This window comes from Nelusetta ayraudi, unplaced genomic scaffold, assembly GCF_046127955.1.
Source record: "Nelusetta ayraudi isolate G7.1 ecotype Tasmania unplaced genomic scaffold, CSIRO-AGI_Nayr_v1 ptg000011l, whole genome shotgun sequence".
Taxonomy (NCBI): domain Eukaryota; kingdom Metazoa; phylum Chordata; class Actinopteri; order Tetraodontiformes; family Monacanthidae; genus Nelusetta; species Nelusetta ayraudi.
The window spans coordinates 6,941,566-6,959,919 of NW_027466061.1; the positions used below are offsets into that span (position 1 = coordinate 6,941,566).

At 49.1% G+C, this 18,354-nt stretch overlaps 1 protein-coding gene across 7 annotated transcripts in view; it reads left to right on the forward strand.

Annotated features, from left to right (window-relative positions):
• LOC142884582 (RNA-binding protein Musashi homolog 2) overlaps nucleotides 1-18,354 on the forward strand; it is a 263,144-nt gene that overhangs the window by 151,195 nt on the left and 93,595 nt on the right. For all 7 annotated transcript variants that reach the window (XM_076020330.1, XM_076020329.1, XM_076020328.1 and 4 more), the window contains exon 7: nucleotides 2,710-2,758. In XM_076020330.1, the coding sequence (XP_075876445.1) occupies nucleotides 2,710-2,758 (49 nt within the window). The remainder of the gene's footprint in view (nucleotides 1-2,709; nucleotides 2,759-18,354) is intronic.

An 18,354-nucleotide genomic window follows, 5' to 3' on the forward strand; every position in this document is an offset into this window, starting at 1 on the left:
CGCCCGCCTTTTGCTTGAAGTGTTTTTTTTCGGTCAGCACTTCCACTGATGCGTGAATGGCTTTGCTTTGTTTTTTGTTTTGTTTTGTTTTTTTCCGTGCAGGACTTTCAGATAATTGATATTAGATGAAGAGGTCAATAGCAGTACGCTGCCGCCGTCCGTTTGAATGATCTGCGGATTTCAGCCCACTTGTCAAATTAAACGTTTACCATAGTTGGTAAACATGCCGTTTAATCATCGGCGCTGCGCTGCAGCTCTCATTCTGTCACAGATAAACGCACGCAGATGGTTAAATAAAGAAAATATTTATAAATTGAATAAGTGATTCATTCGTCCACATTTCTAGTGTGACAATAACGATGTAAATAACACTAAAATCAAGTGAATACTGCCGCCACCTCTACTAGTACTACTACTACTACTAATAATAATAATAATAATAATAATGTTCATATAGCGGCTTTCAGTTGGAAGCGACACACAATAAAGGCAGTAAAAAGGCTGCTCTGAAAAACAACAGCAACATCAAGTAGCTCCTTGTTCCTCAAGCTCAGGCAATGAAACCTCAAGCCGCCGCTCCACAATTTCCAGTTATGCCGCTAACTCTCACTTTAATGTGGTTTTCATTAGATCGCCTGGCATGAGGTACAGGTTGGGTTGTGTGACATTATAAATGTCTGTTTATAAAACTGTCGCCGCGGGCGATATTGCTCGGCAGCTGTGTGTTTGTACACTTCTTCCCTCTGTTTTTTTTTCCTCCCTCTCTCGCGCAGTCATCAGATAGCACATTTTTCAGAGACAAGAGACAAAATGTCATTATTTTTGCCGCATTTTTATGTCACCGTGTTGTGTCAACAGAAAGAAACATTTATTGACTTTGTTAGTGGCTGCACTGAAGTGAGAGCTGCTGCGGCGCCGTTGCACTCGCAGATTTACAACCCTGGCTGCCGTTAATTCAAAACCCCCAGTTGAAAACATTTCTGCCTGCACTCAGTGCAAGATTTAATAAGCTCTCCCGGCTGCATTCACACCAAGGCTGTACTGTCAAGTCTGTGTAGTAATGGCTGAACTGCGGTAAATATAGGTGCAGCCCAAGCTTGAAATGTTTAATAATATAATAAAAAAAAGGCAGTGTATCATCCCTGTATCATTAATGTGCTTCCTGGATTTGATACCGGCAACAAAACAATGGCAATTCTGAGACAAACATTCCACAACAAACTTCCCGGGCGGTCACAGGTTACGGTGTGCAGGCAGCCGAACCCTCAGACAACCTGCTGGTGTCACTTGCCGCTGTTGAAACAGTGTTCTTGTTTTGTGAATGCCAGAATCCCAACGGGTTCCTCCAAAACTGCCACTGCCGCAGAGTCCACGCTAATGTCATTAGCATTAGCTAGGCTCATAGTTGCTTCCTGTATTTCTTCTCCTGGGGGCTTGTCAAGGGAAGCTGGCGGCTTCCTGATTGTGGGACGCAAAGAGCGACGGAACAAAAAGAAAGTATTTAAGCAAGAACGATCAGGCATCAAATCTCTGAGATCAAACTGCATTTCATGGCTAATCCCCCAAAAGTTCTTTAAATTCAGGTTTTGGCTCCCGTTGATAATATTAATCAAGATATCATGTAGCCTTTGTGTAAAGCAGCAGTCAGTAAGCACAGTTTGATTTCTCTTCCCAATCACCCTTGCGTACCATATTAACATTCTGCAAGAAACGCTATTGGCTCGGCACAAATGGAGTGTCTGGGAGTTGCATGTGGCCTGTGAGCCGTACAGTGACTAACAGGGTCCTGCGAGCTGTGCCAGCGTCCCCGCTGCCAATTGTGTGGCGGCAGTGGCGTGGCGGCAGTGGCGTGGCGGCAGCGGCGTAGTGGCGTGGCGGCGGCAGCAGTGGCAGCAGCAGCGTACCAGTGCCAGTCTGCCCAGCTGCCGGCCACTCCTCTTTATCCAATCAGACACTTCGACATGAACAAGACCCCTATTCTTGTCTCTTCCTGCCCCCCCTCCCTCCCGCAGCTATCTCACCGTACTCGTCACCGTCACCCTCACCTGGAGTCCGAACCCAGGCGGCGTTCGCCTTTTTGTTTTTATCTGCGGCTTTTTTCCAACTCTACGTGTCTTCGGACAGAAATCGCAGACCAAAATGAGCAAATCTCTCTCTCTCTTTTTTAAGATTTCTTTAGAAATCCGGACCCATCTGGAGATCAGCTTGTTGTCGATGTGCAAAGCGTGGTGGGGGAGGGGATGCGCTGTCTGTCTGTGTGTGGCTTTATTGGACATGATGAGGGATGATATTATGGTGGATGCCACCGCCGCCTCCGAGATGAGGAAGGTCCCCATTTGTCTCCCGCTCGCCGAGAGTAATGTGTCTATCTGTCACCCTCCACAAGACCGGACAATGGTGTTCATCAAAATAAACATATTGTGCACGCAGCAATACCATTTATTTATCTTTATTTAGTCATTATTTCTCATTATAGTTCATTTGCAGTTGCGCAGCCACTGTTCCTGCCGTAGGGAGGGCGGCGACAGTGACCTGACCCTTGTGCTGCGGGTGAAAAAAACCCAAACCAAAAAAAACAAAAAACAAGAGCGATGGTAAAACAGCACATGTATATTTTCAGAGTAATCACAGTGAGAATGCAGCAGGAGGCGTGAGGCCCTTTGCAGACAAAGACAAAGCTAATTCCGCCGCTGCTTTTGTGTCTTTCAGGTTGATGACGCCATGCTCATGTTTGACAAGACCACTAACAGACATAGAGGTAAGTGCTCGCCGACGTCTGCCTGCTACCCTTCTACCCCTCCCCCATCTCTTTTTTTATATACTATTTATTTTTTTGCTCCTTCTTTCTGAAAAAGGTGAGAAAATAGTCATTTTGTGTCCTTTCCCCCATGAGATAACGGCCAACAGTTCCAATCTTGCATGATATTAGCTGTGCCGTCTGTTCGACAATGGGAGCGTGTCAAAGTAATCAATAAGCTGCTACGGTGTTTGGAATGTCTGAGCGTTGCGTGGCGCTCGCTGGCGCGCGCTTGTGTGTGTGTATGTGTGTGCGTGTGCGATGGCGCTGGTGTGAGTGTTTCAGAGAGGTGCTTAAAGGGTGTAAGGATTGTGGGATGGAGGGTGCTGTGCAGTCAGATAACAGCATCAGATAGAGCCCAGGAGAAGCACTGACTTTATCGCTATCTCTCATCGGCTCCTTATCTTAGATGTGTGCGTGCGCACGTATGTGTGTGTGTGTGTGACTGTGTGACGTTCCTCTCTCAAGCAGAGGTCTTTCACAAAGACAGGTTTACCTCCCTGCGCCATACTGCGGCGATGCGCATTTGAAAGCCGCGGCCCGACTGAAGCGCCGGCAGGCAGCGGCTGAGGTGGACGCCTGGAAGTGTCCGGAATCCTCACAGAGGCGGGCGGTGAGGGTGGGCTCGAGGAGAAATAACCTCACGAGTCGGCAACGTGTGTAACCTTGCCGCTGTCATGCAGCAAGTTGTTCCGCCGGGGGGTTTCTGCTTGCGTGACGTCGCCTGACGCTGGTGTTCAGGGAGCTCGCCTGGTCGACATCGATGCCTATTCGACTTTGTTACTTCAAAGGTTGAGTGTGTAATATTTGGAGGTTTTGAGAAGTAATGGCGACATCAAGTGGCTACATTTTAAAATTGCAGCACTCACCCTCTCTCCCATCCCTCTCCCGAGCTTGCCAGTGAAGTACGGTGGCCTGCGCACCCAAGCCTGGAAACCTCGTCCACCCTCTTCTCTATTGGTTTATGTGAGGACGCGAACATTCACACTGATTATGAAATTTGACCAAGGTGACCTCTGCGTATTGTCAGATATAAATAAGAACCGTTCTATAGGTAGGGAAACCATATTACTATTACTTCCCGTTAATTCTTTTATCTCAGACATGGGTTTATTAGGTTTTTATTTACCTGACATACGCCGCATCCTTCCGCCTTCGCCAGAGTGTCACATGATGAAGAATGCGCCAAAACACGTCAGCTAAATAAAAACCTAATAAAGCCATGTCTGGGATAAAAGAACTAACGAGAAGTAATTGCAGGAAAAAACAGAATGAGCTTAATTCAGTGAAACCATATTACTTTTATTGTACTGTATTGTACTGTAAGTATACACTTTTATCAATGTATTTATGGATAGTATATTAAGTATATTAAGCTGTGTATATATATACATAGCTAATATATATTAGCTATAATTTATATGTATATATATATATATATATATATATATATATATATATATATATGTATATATATATATATATATATATATATGTATATATATATATATATATATATATATATACATACATATATGTGTGTGTATACATATATATATATATATATATATATATATATATATATATATATATATATATATATATATATATATATATATATATATATATAAATATACATATATATATATATATATATATATATATACATATATATTTACCCATATGAAAATCATACATCAGGCCAAATTGCATCTAGACTTTTGTTTTATGATCTGTTCTTTGCGCGGCGTTTGTCGCGTTGTGGGTCGGACGCTGGCCGGAGGTGTGACGTTAAGTGTGTCCCTGTGATAGAGTGGAGACCTCACCTTCGCCCCTGAGACAGGATGCAGCACCATGTGACCCCTGGGTGTCAAGAGCAGCAGTGGCAGGAGATGGATGGTTGGTTAATGACAAACAACAGAACAGAACAGAAATTGTTTGATCATAATTATTAAATATGGGAACATGAAATACATTTGAAAATAACTATAAAAAAAATAGTTGCCCACTCTATAATGATTGGATTACATAAAATAATTAATATTTACAGTTGTGTTGAGGGAACCAATTTCCTTTGCTTTTTTTTTTTTTTTTTTTTAATAGTTCTTTAAAGCTCCTTATTCATCGGCGGGCAGAATCATCGGTCCACCTGTAGAAAAGGCTTCTTTATGATATTTCACACCAGTCACCTCCCCTGTTGGCGGCATTTCACTGAACCGGCCCAGAGCTGTTTTTCCTCCACAGTAAACACTCGTGTTTTGCAGGTGAGCAACTCAGCCTGTATAAATCTTTAAGTGCAGTCGGCTCAGATCGAAAGAGCTGTATTGTTTTGCTCTTTCACCGTCAGATCTCTCTCAGCGTGTGTGTGTGTGTTGTTTGTGTGTGTGTGTGTGTGTGTGTGTGTTTGTGTGTGTTTGTGTGTGGGAGTGTGTGTGTCTTTGAGTCTGGTAAACAGTTTCTAAGTGTGGAACATGTGAACTATAGTGGAAGTGATCTATGGCTTTGAGGGGATTTTGATCGCTAGTGACAGAGCCCAGTGTGAGGTCCAGCTCTGAGAGAGGAAGGCTTTTCTCTCTGTCCCCCCCCCCCCCCCCCCCCCCCCCTCTCTCCTGTCTGCCGCACTGCTGGAGGGTGTGCGGGGCGACACTCGGGGAGTGTGCGAGGCGTTTTGCCTTTGGGCAGCAAAATGCCCTTCAAATGAAGACAATGATGGAGAAATAGCCTCCCTGGCAATTTTTCTGATGACAACGGCCGTATTTATATTGAGTGTGACGCCGAGGCAGGGGACAGCTGCTGCTGCTGCTGCTGCTGCTGCTGCTGCTGCTGGTCTTTCTTTCCAACCTGTATTTTTGGCATATTTTGTTCCACCTGGAATTTCTTTTTTCTTTTTTTGCTTTCATCTTAAATGCCTTTTGCACACTGGATGCATTTTTTTTTTTTTTTTCATGCGAATAAAAATATTTCCCGGCCTGCTTCCAGGGATAGAGTGCTTTCACACAGAATGCAAAAGTGAGGCCGTTACTTTGAACTTTTGAACTGAAAACAAACGCAGGCGGTGGCGCAGGAAGCTGTCGTGTCTGTCGTTTGCAACAGCGCCACCGATGACTGACAGGTTCACTGTCTCTGTCTCCAAGACAACAGTGGGCTCGAGTAGAAACTGCCCCCTGCAGGTCACTTGCTGACCTTTTGTTAGAGGCTCACACTGTCCCGCCAACGCACGCTCACTGTTGTTTCTCTCTAGGCACTAATTGTGCCAAACAATCAGACAAAACTCGACATTTGTCTGAATGATACAGGAAAAGGTCACCGCCGGAAGTTTGTTTACATTTTCCAGAGTGCTCGAAATTTCCTTTCAATCATTTTGTGTTTACGATGAACAATCACGGGAAATGTTGGGCTTCAGTTCCAAGATTTCACACTGAAACACTGGCCGCCTCGCTGGGCGGGCGCCGGGCGGCTGCTGTGCGGCGGGGCCTCCAAATCAAAAACAGGTCTTCCAGATGAGTTGCGTCGACTATCACAGAGCCATAAGGAAATGTGAATAATTTATCACATCCATTGGTGCGATTGTGTAATATTAATGGCTCAGCTGCCCCTGTGACCACGGCTGGAAAGGACACACTGAATATAATATCAGCGAGAGCCGAGGCCCGGCCCCACATTACCACTGCCTACGGATCCGGTGATGAGCATCTGGCAGCCCGCCGCTCAAATCAATTTCCCACCTGTGTTCATTTTTATCTTACAGATTGAATCATGAAAAAATAATTCCAGATTCCTTCTGCGCCTCTCCAGCAGATAAAAATAACACATTCTTTATTCAACAATCCCGACTCTTACACAATTCGCTTCCTTTTAAGCCGCAGCGCCGATCCCGTAATTGCGTCCCCCCTCCATGACAAAAAAAAGAAAAAAACACTGCTTCACGTTTTGAGTGTTGCGTCGCAGGAAGGAAGGAAGGAAGGAAGGAGCAAGGTTTCCGCCGCCCTCGCTCCTCTCCTCCTTCTTCCTCTCCTTTTTAATTTTCATTTTCTTTCCCTTTCTTCCCCAGACCCACTTTGTTCTCGCTCATCCTTAGCGCAGTGGAAACAAGCGTTACATTACCACTGTAAGGTCTGCTTTATATGCATTGTTGCCAAACAAATCTGCTCAGACCGGCAGCCCCGAGCGCGACAAGTCCTCTAAAACTGGGGCCTTAGTGGCGAGGAGGAGGAGGAGGAGGAGGAGGAGGAGAAGCGAAATGTCCCCAAAACCAGCGCCCGTTTGTTTACTTGTTCTTGTGCGAGGTGGGAAATAATTGCGTTACTGCAGGCAAATTAAAGCCGGTGCAGAGAGGAGGTGCTGCTTCTCGGACTTCCTTCCTCGCTGCCACCTCGCCTCGCCATCAGCGCCTCATTTGAATGTCATCTCGGAAACCTCTTTTTATTTCCTGCACTGAGGCCCGACCCGTCGCCACTGCCGCCGCTGCTGTGTCGTCTATTAGCGGCTAAATGCGCGGCGGTTTGCAGCGGAGCGTCGATGATGATGGACACTTGATTGTGAGTGTGTTTTTCTTCGGGTCCTGCCGTCGATTTGGACGGAGGACAAACGTCACACTCCACTAGTGGCAGCATTGTCCTTCAGACGCCCGCCTCAACCACCCCCCCCCCCCCCCAACCCCCCACCCACCGCGAGGTTAGCCGAGGTGTCTCTGCCCTCTGCTCTTTTCCTTTTCACACCCTCCTCCAAAAAAGCAAAAAAAGCAACATTCAGGCTCATTCCCTCTTCTTTCCTTCCTCGCTATTTCTGTCCCCGTGCCCCCGCCCCACACACACCCCCACCCCCACCCCCACCCCATCCCTCCGTTCGCCTCCCTTTCTATCTCTGTCTCTCCTGTTAGAGGACACTCGGTGTAAGCAAAGCTCCTCACAAAAGGCGCGCGCTGCACACCATCTCCTTGGCATTTAAAGGAGTAGAATACGGCCAATTGTGTGGGAAATTGAACTCTCTAAAGCCTCCCTTCCCGCCGCCGCCGCCGCCGCCGCTCATTGTGGGAGAGTTCAGTGCCTTTGCTTGAGCCGCTTCGGGCTGTCCAGAGGTTGATGCCAGAGGGCGCCCATTGTTCCACGTGCCACTGCAGCAGCGCCACCGCCGCCGCCGCCGCCCTGCCCTCCCTTCAACCTTCCCCTTCTTCTCCCGACGCTCATTCTTCGACGGGGCCAAGGAGAGCGGAAAAAAAGAGGAGGGCAGGGGAAAATGTTTTAAAATTTATTCAGCGGCGTGGGAGGTCTAAAACACAGGCCCCCTCGCAGACGAGGCTGCGAGAGGCCGCGACTGCACCTATCAGTCATCGGGCGGCGCCGCCCTCGACACGACTTCACATGCCTCCCCGCCGCATGACAGGACGAGCCGCATGGGCGGGAAATAAAAGCTTTCGGAGTCGCCCGGACTCAAAATCATTCTGTCATCTGTTGCCTACTCCAGTCCCACAGGCTGACATTTTAACTATGATCTAAGATGTGATTTTACTGTCAAACACAATTGGCAGTGTCAAGGAGAGTGTTGCCGAGGTGGGGGAAATGGCATCTGCTGGGGGGCGGGGGGGCGTGAGGACAGAGTGGCAGCTATCGCTTTCTGCCAAAGCCTGGGTCTCCAAGTGCGAGCTGCACTCGCTGATGGATGAATTCTTTCTTGTCGTCTGTAACGCGGCCGCTCTGCTACGCCATAATTAGCCCTCCTTCCTCCTCTGCCTCTGCTTCACCCACCACCACCACCCTCCGCCCCAACGCATCCCCGTGCGGCATAATTGTACTCGGGGCATCCTGGAGCGCCGCACCCCTCGCTGCTTCCCAGCGTCACGTCTGCGACCCCGCCCCCACCCCTCACCCCCCCTCCCCAACCCCAGCAGAAAAGACGAGCGTATACAATGCAAATTAGCACGTCGCCAAACCCCGACGCTAAATTACATTCTTACGATTGTAAGTAGCTGACTAATTGGGTCAAAGCTGCATGCCTCAGCATGCAGGGGAGGGTGGAAGTAGAAGAAGAAGAAAAAAAACTGTCTGTACCGCTGAAACGTCAGCGTCAGCCCTTCAGGTTTCAAGTTTGAGTGGGATTTTAATTAATTAGCACAAGTGCAAATATTAAAAGTGGTACCTATATCGCTGCCGTGTTGTACCGCCGCTCTCACCTTTTTAATTGCCCCCATTAAGAAACATGATGAAATCCTTATGTAATCCCTCCCGCCTCCGTATTGTTTCTACACTTTGGGTCGGCTAGCAGACAGCGCCCATTAGCGTTGCTTTGTAATGACTGTGTGACTGATTGTGAGCCAAATTCCTCCTTTATTTGTATGATGCAAGTATTAGTAATGCGCAACAGTATTAGGGAGCGGAATAAAAAGAGAGCGGGAGGCTGAATTGTTTCAGTCACAAGGGGGCTTTGTGTAAGCGGGGCACATATTAGCCGCCATGTTCCTGGTGAAGGAGGGGATTGGTCGTGAGCGAGGACGAGGGAGAGGCTGTGTGAATGTGTCCATAGCACCCAGCCCCAACACCCCCAACACCCCCAACACCCCCACCGCCTCAATGGGCTTAAAAGGCTGGTTTTCCTTCTTGGCAGACAAACAGAAGACTGCATTGTGTGTGTCTGTAATCTCTTTACCTGGATTGGCAGCAAAGCTAGCAAGTGCATCCAGCAGTGTGGAATTGGCACCGAGAAGTCAATGTCACACTGAGCGAGCTGCCTTCCAGAAAAGCCTTAAAAAATTGTTTGTGTTTCTGTGACACACCGCGTGCGTGCGTGCGCCTGGATGACATGCGTGTCACTCTCTCTCTCTCTTTCTCTCTCTCTCCCCCCCCCCCTCTCTCTCCCCCCCCCCCCCCCCTCTCTCTCTTTCTCTCTCTCTCCCCCCCCCTCTCTCTCCCTCTCTCTCCCGTGCGCTAAATTTCCGTTGCAGCTTTTGTGTCCATTTTATGGATTTTTCCACGCTTTTATGTCGCCGCCTCGGACAGCGTGCCCTTGCTTTCTGAATACGCCGCAGAGTCTAACTTGGCATTTGCGTGCGCAGGTGCGCGTGCGTGTCACATTTTCAAAACTGCTCCTCGCAGAACGAAAAGTCTCTGCACCGGGAAACAGAAGCTCCAGCAGTAACAAAGGCATCGCTGGTATTAGGTGTCATTATACACCAACTATCTGACATAAACTCTCCTCTACCGCCTGGACGGGTGAGGAGGGGGTTGGGGGGTGGGGGGGGTGAAAAAAAATAATTGGCCCCATTATCTTTCATCTCTTTGGCATATTACATTCATTATTTTATACAAAGACTGCCAGTATGAGTCCTGTAACCTGGGAAGCAGAGCGGCGCCTCCACAGGTTAACTGTTGCTCCCCGTAAAGCGGCCGCTGCTTGACGTCACCACAATGCCTCATCAGCCACCGGTGCCGGGGATTGAACATGGCCGACTGAGCAGAGGATGTCTGTCTGCAAAGTGATTGCTGGCTCATTGACTGAGTGGGAGTGGGAGGGGAAAGGGAGGGGAGGGAGGGAGGCTGGAGAGCGGGGGGCGAGGGGGGGGGGGCAAGGAAACAAGTACAGTTAGAGGAGAAACGGGAAGAAGGAGAGGAAGGCGGAAGGGAGGAAGGCGGGCAAGAAAAGTTGAATAAAGACGTGGCGAGGGGAGAAGAAGAGGGGGAAGGGGGGAGAGAAGGGGGAGAGTGGCGCAGTAGGTAGCCTCCCCCGCTGGCTCCTCCGGCTGGAGGCTGCTGCCGATGGCTTCAAAAGAGCGCCAGGCAGTCTAGGTCTCCGCTTCTAGCAATTAGAGATCACTCCAGCGGATGCCTCCTGGCCAGCCTGCAAATCCCTCAAAAATACCCTCTGATTACTACTGTAGGACACAGGCTGTTTACCAAATGGATCTCGCGCCGCCGAGAGCGAGGTCTGATAATGCCTCCTTTTGTTCGGGGGTGAGAGCGCCGAGCGACGGGGTCGTTGGAGTTTTAAAAGGCGAGAGTTTCGGGGATGAAATGTGCCCAAGAGAGAGAGAGAGAGAGAGAGAGAAAAGCCTTCCTCTCTCAGAGCTGGTTGAAGCTGACGGATTCTCTTTTTTTACTGCTTTCACCTCTAAATAGCTTCACTAGCATGTTATCTTTCATGTTTTTTTTTTATTTATTATCATCCAATAAAACAATAAAAACCCACTTGGATGAAACTCAACTATTTTTCTTCCACGGTGGCTGCTGCTTCTTCTTCCTGGTTGGTTAATAATATAAAATCCTCGGGCTTCTTAAGCAGTCCCTGCTGGTTCCGCAGAGCCGCCGTTGTTTACACATCTCAGCTGCTCTGCGCCCGCCGGACCGCCGATGCGCAGTAGAACAATCAGCCCCCGTGCCCGACTTAACTGATTGACACGGCGTTCGCATCAAGTGCGATCAGATACCACCCCCCCCACACACACACATACACACCCTCACCTCCCACCCCCCCGCCGCCCCGCCCCGCCCGCGGCCTCAGCCCCCTGGAACTGGAGCTGACGTGTCCTCGCACCTTGACAGAGCTGATATTAGCGATTAGCGTGAATGTCATTGAAATGGCAGAGCTAATCACACGCCCTGGGTCCACCTCCACCTGAGGGCCCCCTTGCCTCCGCGTAATCACACTGACAGAGGAAACGATGTGTATAGCCACCCTTTAATAAGTGCTGCAGCGGCGGCTCATCAGCTGCCTGGTGTCCTCTCTTCTCCAGGGGCTGTCAGGAAACGCATCCTAACAGCAGTTTACATTGAGCGTCGACTTCTCACCCTGTGACGGCGAGCTTTGTTAGACCTTGTCACGAATTTCCCCACTGAGATGTGGTTTCTCCCATCCGTGTCCATCTAAGCGTCCACGTCACCCAGAATCTTTTGAAAGTTTGCATATCACAAAAATGAGGAATGGGCTGCGTTTACGTTTGCTTGGTTTGATGGAAGATGGCAATATATTGCAACGCCTGTAATAGAATTTTGGTAAAAACTGTCGAACACAATAATAAAAATGAGTAATGATAATAATAAATAGCTAGAGTTCCAGTGCGTGTGGACGGCGGTCTGCAGCATTTATTCCTGTCGCAACTCATTCCTGTTGTGCCCATCAAGTCCTTAAGTCAAAGATGAGCATCTGAAATAAAAATTTAGGGGGGTAAAACAAAAAAAGTGTGTTAGATAATCCTTTTCTCCAGCTAACCAAGCCTGCGCTTACCCGTCGAGCACATACGTGTGTCTGCCGAGTCCCTGGCCAAGCGCCGGGGGTTTAGTTCTGAATTAGAGTCTGCTGTGCAGGCCCGGCATGGCCATTCTGAGGCGAAGGAGGATGAAGACAAGAGATTGTGGAAGAAAGCCTGGGGTTTTAATCTCTTCCCCCGTGTTTATCTCGCCACCAGGAGACAAACCGCGCGCCATTAAAGACATCAGCTACTCCCACTGCCTGGCTGCACGGCCGCACCTCTGAAGGCGTTTGAAGGACAAAATGAAAGGGGCCAAAAAAAAAAAAAAAAAAAAAAAAGGCGCAGAAAGGCACATTTGTGTACGATAGGAGCGGTCTGATTTCATGCATGTGTGCGCCTTTTAAAAGCCTCGGTGATGGGAATTTTTTCCCCGGGATGTGCAGGGGAGACGGCTGAAGGCAGAAAGCTGCGTATTTGGGCCACGTCTTCTCTCTCGGCGAGCAGACTCGCTCCTATTTGATCAAAAATAAGCAAACGTGCTCGGGCCTCAGCTGCCAACAGGAGGATCGTTCTCTTCAGGAAATGAAAATGCCAGCGTGGGATTGTCATCATATTGAGAGTTAGCCGACCCCTGACCTTGTAATACCCCCACAGCTCCTCCATTCGTGACCCGCTGGATGCTCTGGGAAAGTGAAACCATCGGGGAGGATCTACTGCTCACATCATCATTCCCGCTACACCTAATAGTGGATTTACCGAAGGTTAAACCTCCCGCGAGCTCGCCGCCACCGTGACCCGGACACACAAATATGCGCGGCCACACGACGTCGCGCTCGCCGCCCCTCGCCACACACACACGCGCTCGGGTTAGAAATTCCATGTTTGCAGAGAGCAGCAGCAGCAGCGAAGTGAAGTCTGGATAATAAGCAATTGATGTCACGCTCAAGACATTCTTTAAAACAAAAAAAGGAAAAGAAGAGGGTTGCGGCGAGATGTTGGTTTTGTTTCTTCCTGGAGTATTGTTTTCACATCCAGTGTTCAGGAGAGCGTTACGGAGACAGACAGGGGAAGGGGAAGCTCCGCTCGGCGATGTCCCCTGTATTTACAGCGTGATTGGTGCCCACCCAGGCGTCTTACAGCTGAGCGCAGCACATGGGGGAATTAGCTAAGTGTCTGTTGTGCAGCGTTGGTAAAATGTGTCACTTCTCGTCTCCGTAACGTTTGTGAAACTTGCTGATCACACGGGCAGGTTCGGCGCGCCACACAGATGTGTCCCGTTCCTCATTAAGTCAATTCAAGGGCTCGATTTTAAAAACATCCATGGCCCTTTTTTTTTTTTTTTCAATGCAAGCGTAACTTTTTTTTTTTTTGCACGCAGTTGACATATGAATTTAATTTATGCATAGGGTTAGGGTTAGGGTTAGGTTCACATTCTGTATTTAAGGGCAAGTATGGATACTTAGTTAAAAGAAAAATACTGTGGTAAAAGTACAGGTTCTAATGGACTGAAGTAAAAAAAAAAAAATTTCATTCAATGATCAAATGATATATTTGTGGATAAGCTGAGGTCCTCTAAAATAATTCATTCATTCATCCATCTTCTATACCCGCTTATTCCTATTCAGGGTCACGGGGGTCTGCTGGAGCCTCTCCCAGCTGTCTTAGGGTGAAGGCAGGGTGACACCCTGGACAAGTCAGCAGTTCATCACAGGGCCACATAGAGACAAACAACCATTCACACTCACATGCACACCTACGAACAATTTAGATTGCTCAATTGACCTCACATGCATGTTTTTGGAGTGTGGGAGGAAGCCGGAGAACCCGGAGAGAACCCACGCAGACACAGGGAGAACATGCAAACTCCCCTCTAAAATAATCTCCCTCTAAAATATGATCCAGTTTTATATTGAAAATACACAACAGCACAGTTCAAATAGCTTCAATTCTAGAGCGGCTATGGTACTCAGTGAATTACTTTTAACAGAATTTGTATGTTTTCAACACTTTTATACACAAAGGTAACGGATATGTTTTGTCAATGGAAGAAGTAGAAAGTTCAGATATTTGTGCACAAATGTAAGGAATAAGAAATACTCAAGTAAAGTAGCGATACCTGAAGAACAGTGACAGTGACATGGTATTTGTACTTTGTTACTCCCCACGCCTCCTTGTTGAGCTGGTCTGCGTGCTTCCAGGCTCTCAATTAAAGACGACGATGCGACCCGGCTCAGATTCCGGCGCGGTCGCCTCGGAATTCTCTCTCTTCTCTCGCGAATGACTGCGATGGTAGCGCGATGGCCCACGCCGGCCAGCTGAAGACTACAATCAGCTGCTTGAGCCCCGGCAATCACTTTGCCCAGAAAAGATTGCAGCCCGAATTAGATTACATCACCTGCAGTCCAGCCATCTAATCTTAGATTAAAGTGGAAAAGAACCATCTCTGGTTCTCCTCCTGGTCCTTGTGCTCCCGGTGCTGCCGGCAGAGCGTCCTCATCATTTACAGGTTTAAAGTTGAACACACGCGGCGCCACCTACACTCATCGGGGACAATCAAACCTTCCTCCTCCTCCTCCTCCTCCCCGGCACGCTGCGTGACGTTTGATGATTATTTGACCAACTTCCACCGTGTTGCCCCGACTGTACTCGCAGCTGATTGGCCTCCCACAGCTGTGCAGCTTAACCACTCCAACAGTTTGTAGGAGGCTCTTTTTGAAGTGGAGGAGCGTTTCGTACAGAAGCAGCCAAAACAATCACAGCACGGCAGGGCACATCCCGCCGCTGTACTCTCTGCTCTGCCAGACGAGGTGGACTCCTTTTTTTTTTTCCTTTTTTTTTCCTTTTTAAAAAAAAAAAATTCCAGCGTGTAGCTATTTAAAAAAGAAAAGAGCAATTTTGCTTGCCGTCATGAACAATGAAGCGTGGGTAATAAACCGGCGGCTCTGAGGGGCCGCGCGTCTGTCCCCATATACGGCCACCGCCTTCAGCCGGCGCAGAGAACCAGGAAGTCGACGCCGCCGTAACTGACAACGCGGGCACGACACGCTTAAAACCATTACGGCATAATTTCCGGCTGACAGGCCGCGGAGACGCATTTGAATACGGGCAGCGTCCCAACGCCGCCACCGCCGTCGCACCTGCGGCGGCGGTGTGCGTGCACGTGCACGTGCACGAGCTCGCGCACATGCGCACCCCCCGCATCCCCGCAGCGTAATAAGGGTTGCCTAGCCAAGCGTAAGTGTCATGCCGGAGATGCCTGGCTCATTAGGTACCGTGGCAGGATAATGTATGAAGAGAGAGTGAGCAAGAGGAGGAGGAGGAGGAGGAGGAGCAGCCATTGTTCTTCCCCATCTCCCTCCCCCTCTTCCTCTCTCCTCGCTGCCAGCCTCTTCTTCTTTGTGTTGTACACTCTTGGAGCGGGGGGTGGTGGGGTGATACTCGGTCTCCCTGGTCACATGACGGACCCATTCCTTGATGCGGCGACGGCTTTACGCCATTTACTCGCAAATGAATTTATTTATCAGGCCGTTGGATTTTTACTCGCCTCGTCTCGCACAATGCTTTTTGTTTGTGTTTGTGTTTGTTTTTGTTTTTTGTTTTTTTGCTTTTTGTTATTTCCTTAACTCTCGATTGACAGGTTGCCAGTCATGCTAAGACTCCGTGTCCCATCGGCGTCACGCAGCAGCACGTTGCTAATTGAGTTGAATGTGCGGCTCGTCTCTCCTCAGTGGATCCGTCTGTCGGCGTCTTGTCATCGGTTTGTTCGCACTTGACAGGTTTCAAGTCGCTCCCTGTGTTGTTTAATTGTGCGCTCCTGTGTCGCTGCGCCGTGTGTTTTTCGCAGTGCCCCTGTGCTTGAACGGCACATGAAACGGGTGGATGCCTGCGAAGCCCGGCTCGCCGTGCTCTGTGCCACCGAGGCGTCCAGCGGGCGTTCACACAGCAGCTGCTTCAAAAAAACAAAAACAAAAAAAAAGTGTTTTTCTTTGCATCTCTATGAAAACAACCGAGGATTCTGGGGTGTGCATGCTAGGCCAGTAGTTGGCAGTAGCAGTACGAGCTCCACTTCAATACTGTGAGTAAAAACAAACACGACGAGTATGTGCAACCATCGCAGTAGTGCTGCAACACGCCCACATTGTGACGGAATCATGGCTGTACGATAAGAACTGGATACCGGAGGACCAATTTTGCAGCTTGACATTTTTTTTTCAATTGGTCACTCGAGGTACTGCAGCCTGAAATCCCATGCGGCCCAAAAAGCATTTTCCCCAGAAATGCCTGCAAAAATGCTAACAGGACGCCTCAGAGCTAGACCTGCGTATCATCACTCATTGGCCACCATATTTGTAGTCCCACTACTGGAGAATAGCTATGGAATTGTGTGGCCATGACGCCACCGCATTAATAATAACAACAACAATAATAATAATAATAATAATAATAATAATAATAATGATAATAATAATAATAATAATAATAATAATAATAATAATAAATTTCACTTGAACCTGTTTCCCAGAACTTCGGTTCAACTCCAGCAGAAGTGAAAGCTTGGCCCCGTTCATGGGCACCGCTTCCTCCCAGTGGAACACCAGAACAGGCGGGACGACGATCTGCAATAAATCTGTCTTTGTGAAATTAGGAGGGTCAGGGACGGCATCTGACATCATTAGGTTTTTTGTTGTTTTTTTTTGGTGGGACGGGGGCGGAGGGGGGGCTAATTGCAGCTCTGGCTAGCAGAAAGCTCACAGCTGTTAACCAAAAAAAGACCCCTGATACGGCAGCCCATCAATAGTTCATGAGGTTACCGCGGGCTGCGTGCGGGATGGTGCTAAGATTAATCAGCCCGGCGCTCAACTCGCTCGCTCGCTCGCCTTTGTTTACCCTGGGCTTCCGTGGACTGTAGGCGGTGTAATTGGAGCGATACAGAGAGCTGGGGATGTCCTCGCCGCTCCGCCGCGACTGTGAACCACTGTGAGCCCAGTAGTCGGGCCAAAAAAAAAAATTATGAAATAAAAAAAATTGGGTGGGGGTAAAGGGGGGGGCGTCCAGATCGATCCTGGGCCCGTGTTCAGAGAGAGCCTGAACTTAAAAAGACAGCGAGTCCTGTGTGATGTGCCGAGTATTGTACCACCTCACCTTGATCAGCGACTTTCATCACACACACACTCACACACACTCACACACACTCACACACGCTCACACACACTCACACACGCTCACATACACTCACACACGCTCACACACACACTCAAACACACACACTCCCCTTGCTCTGCTCCCCTCAAAGTTGAGCGAAGATGGAAGACGAGACGAGGGAGCAGGACGGCGCGAGCAGGCGAAGTCGTGAGCCAGCGCGCGTGCGTGCGGGGCCGACGTGTACGGTGATGGCACTTCACACGGCAGCCGCGTGTTCTGGCTTTGATTGGGTGCAGGCGCGCCGCAAGAGTAGCGCGAGTAAAGTCGGCTGCCTTTGACAGAGGAGGTTCACTCGGCTCCTCTGTCAGCGAGCTGTCTGGAGGACAGCCTTGAGTCATCTCTGAGCCCCGAGAGCTCCTTCCTACCTCCAGTGGCACTGGGGCTCTTTTTGATTTTATTTTTATTTTTTTCGCCCCCCTAAACTTCCTTTTTTTTTTTTTTTTTTTGTTTCTTGCCTGCGAGCGTTCGTGACTCGCCGTGTTTTGTGCGCTGGGAGCACGTGGGGGCAGAATTCCTGACGAGCGAAAAAATGAGCGGCTTCCTTATCATCAACCCCACATTTCATGCTCATGTGAACTTTATTACATATACTTGCATACGCTCGGCTCCCGCTCACACACACACGCAGGCACAGCAGCGTGCGCGCCCCTCTTTCCAAAACTGCCTCCGCCGAAGAGCGGCGCCGTCAAAGGCGGCCGCCTCTTATCTGGCTTTATCTCCATCATCTCTTCCTCGCTTTCTTGCCTCTGTCACTTCACACATCTCTCTCCCTCCCTTCCTCCCAGTTCCCCCCATACCCCCCTTCTCTTTGTTTTCCCGCCCAATCTCTTTCTCACCTTTGCCTCTCTCCGCTCTAGCTGGCTGTCGGGGAGATTCCCCTCCAAAGAGAAGTGATATTTCTCTTTCTTTTGTTTTATTTTCATCTGCCGAGTTGGCTTTCTTTTGAAAAGAAGAAGAAGAAGAAGAAGAAGGGGGTGGGGGGAGTCCACCTCAAAGGATCCATATCACAGCACCATCTTCTTCTCCTTCTTCTTCTTCTTCTTCTTCTTCTTCTCGCCCACCAGCCTCCACCTGTCCCAGCCTCCTCCACCTCCACCTCCACCCAATCCATCAGACAGCCGGCAGCCGGCCCGGCCGACTCCGGCCTCATCTCTCATAAATTAGTCTTCCCCCTCAC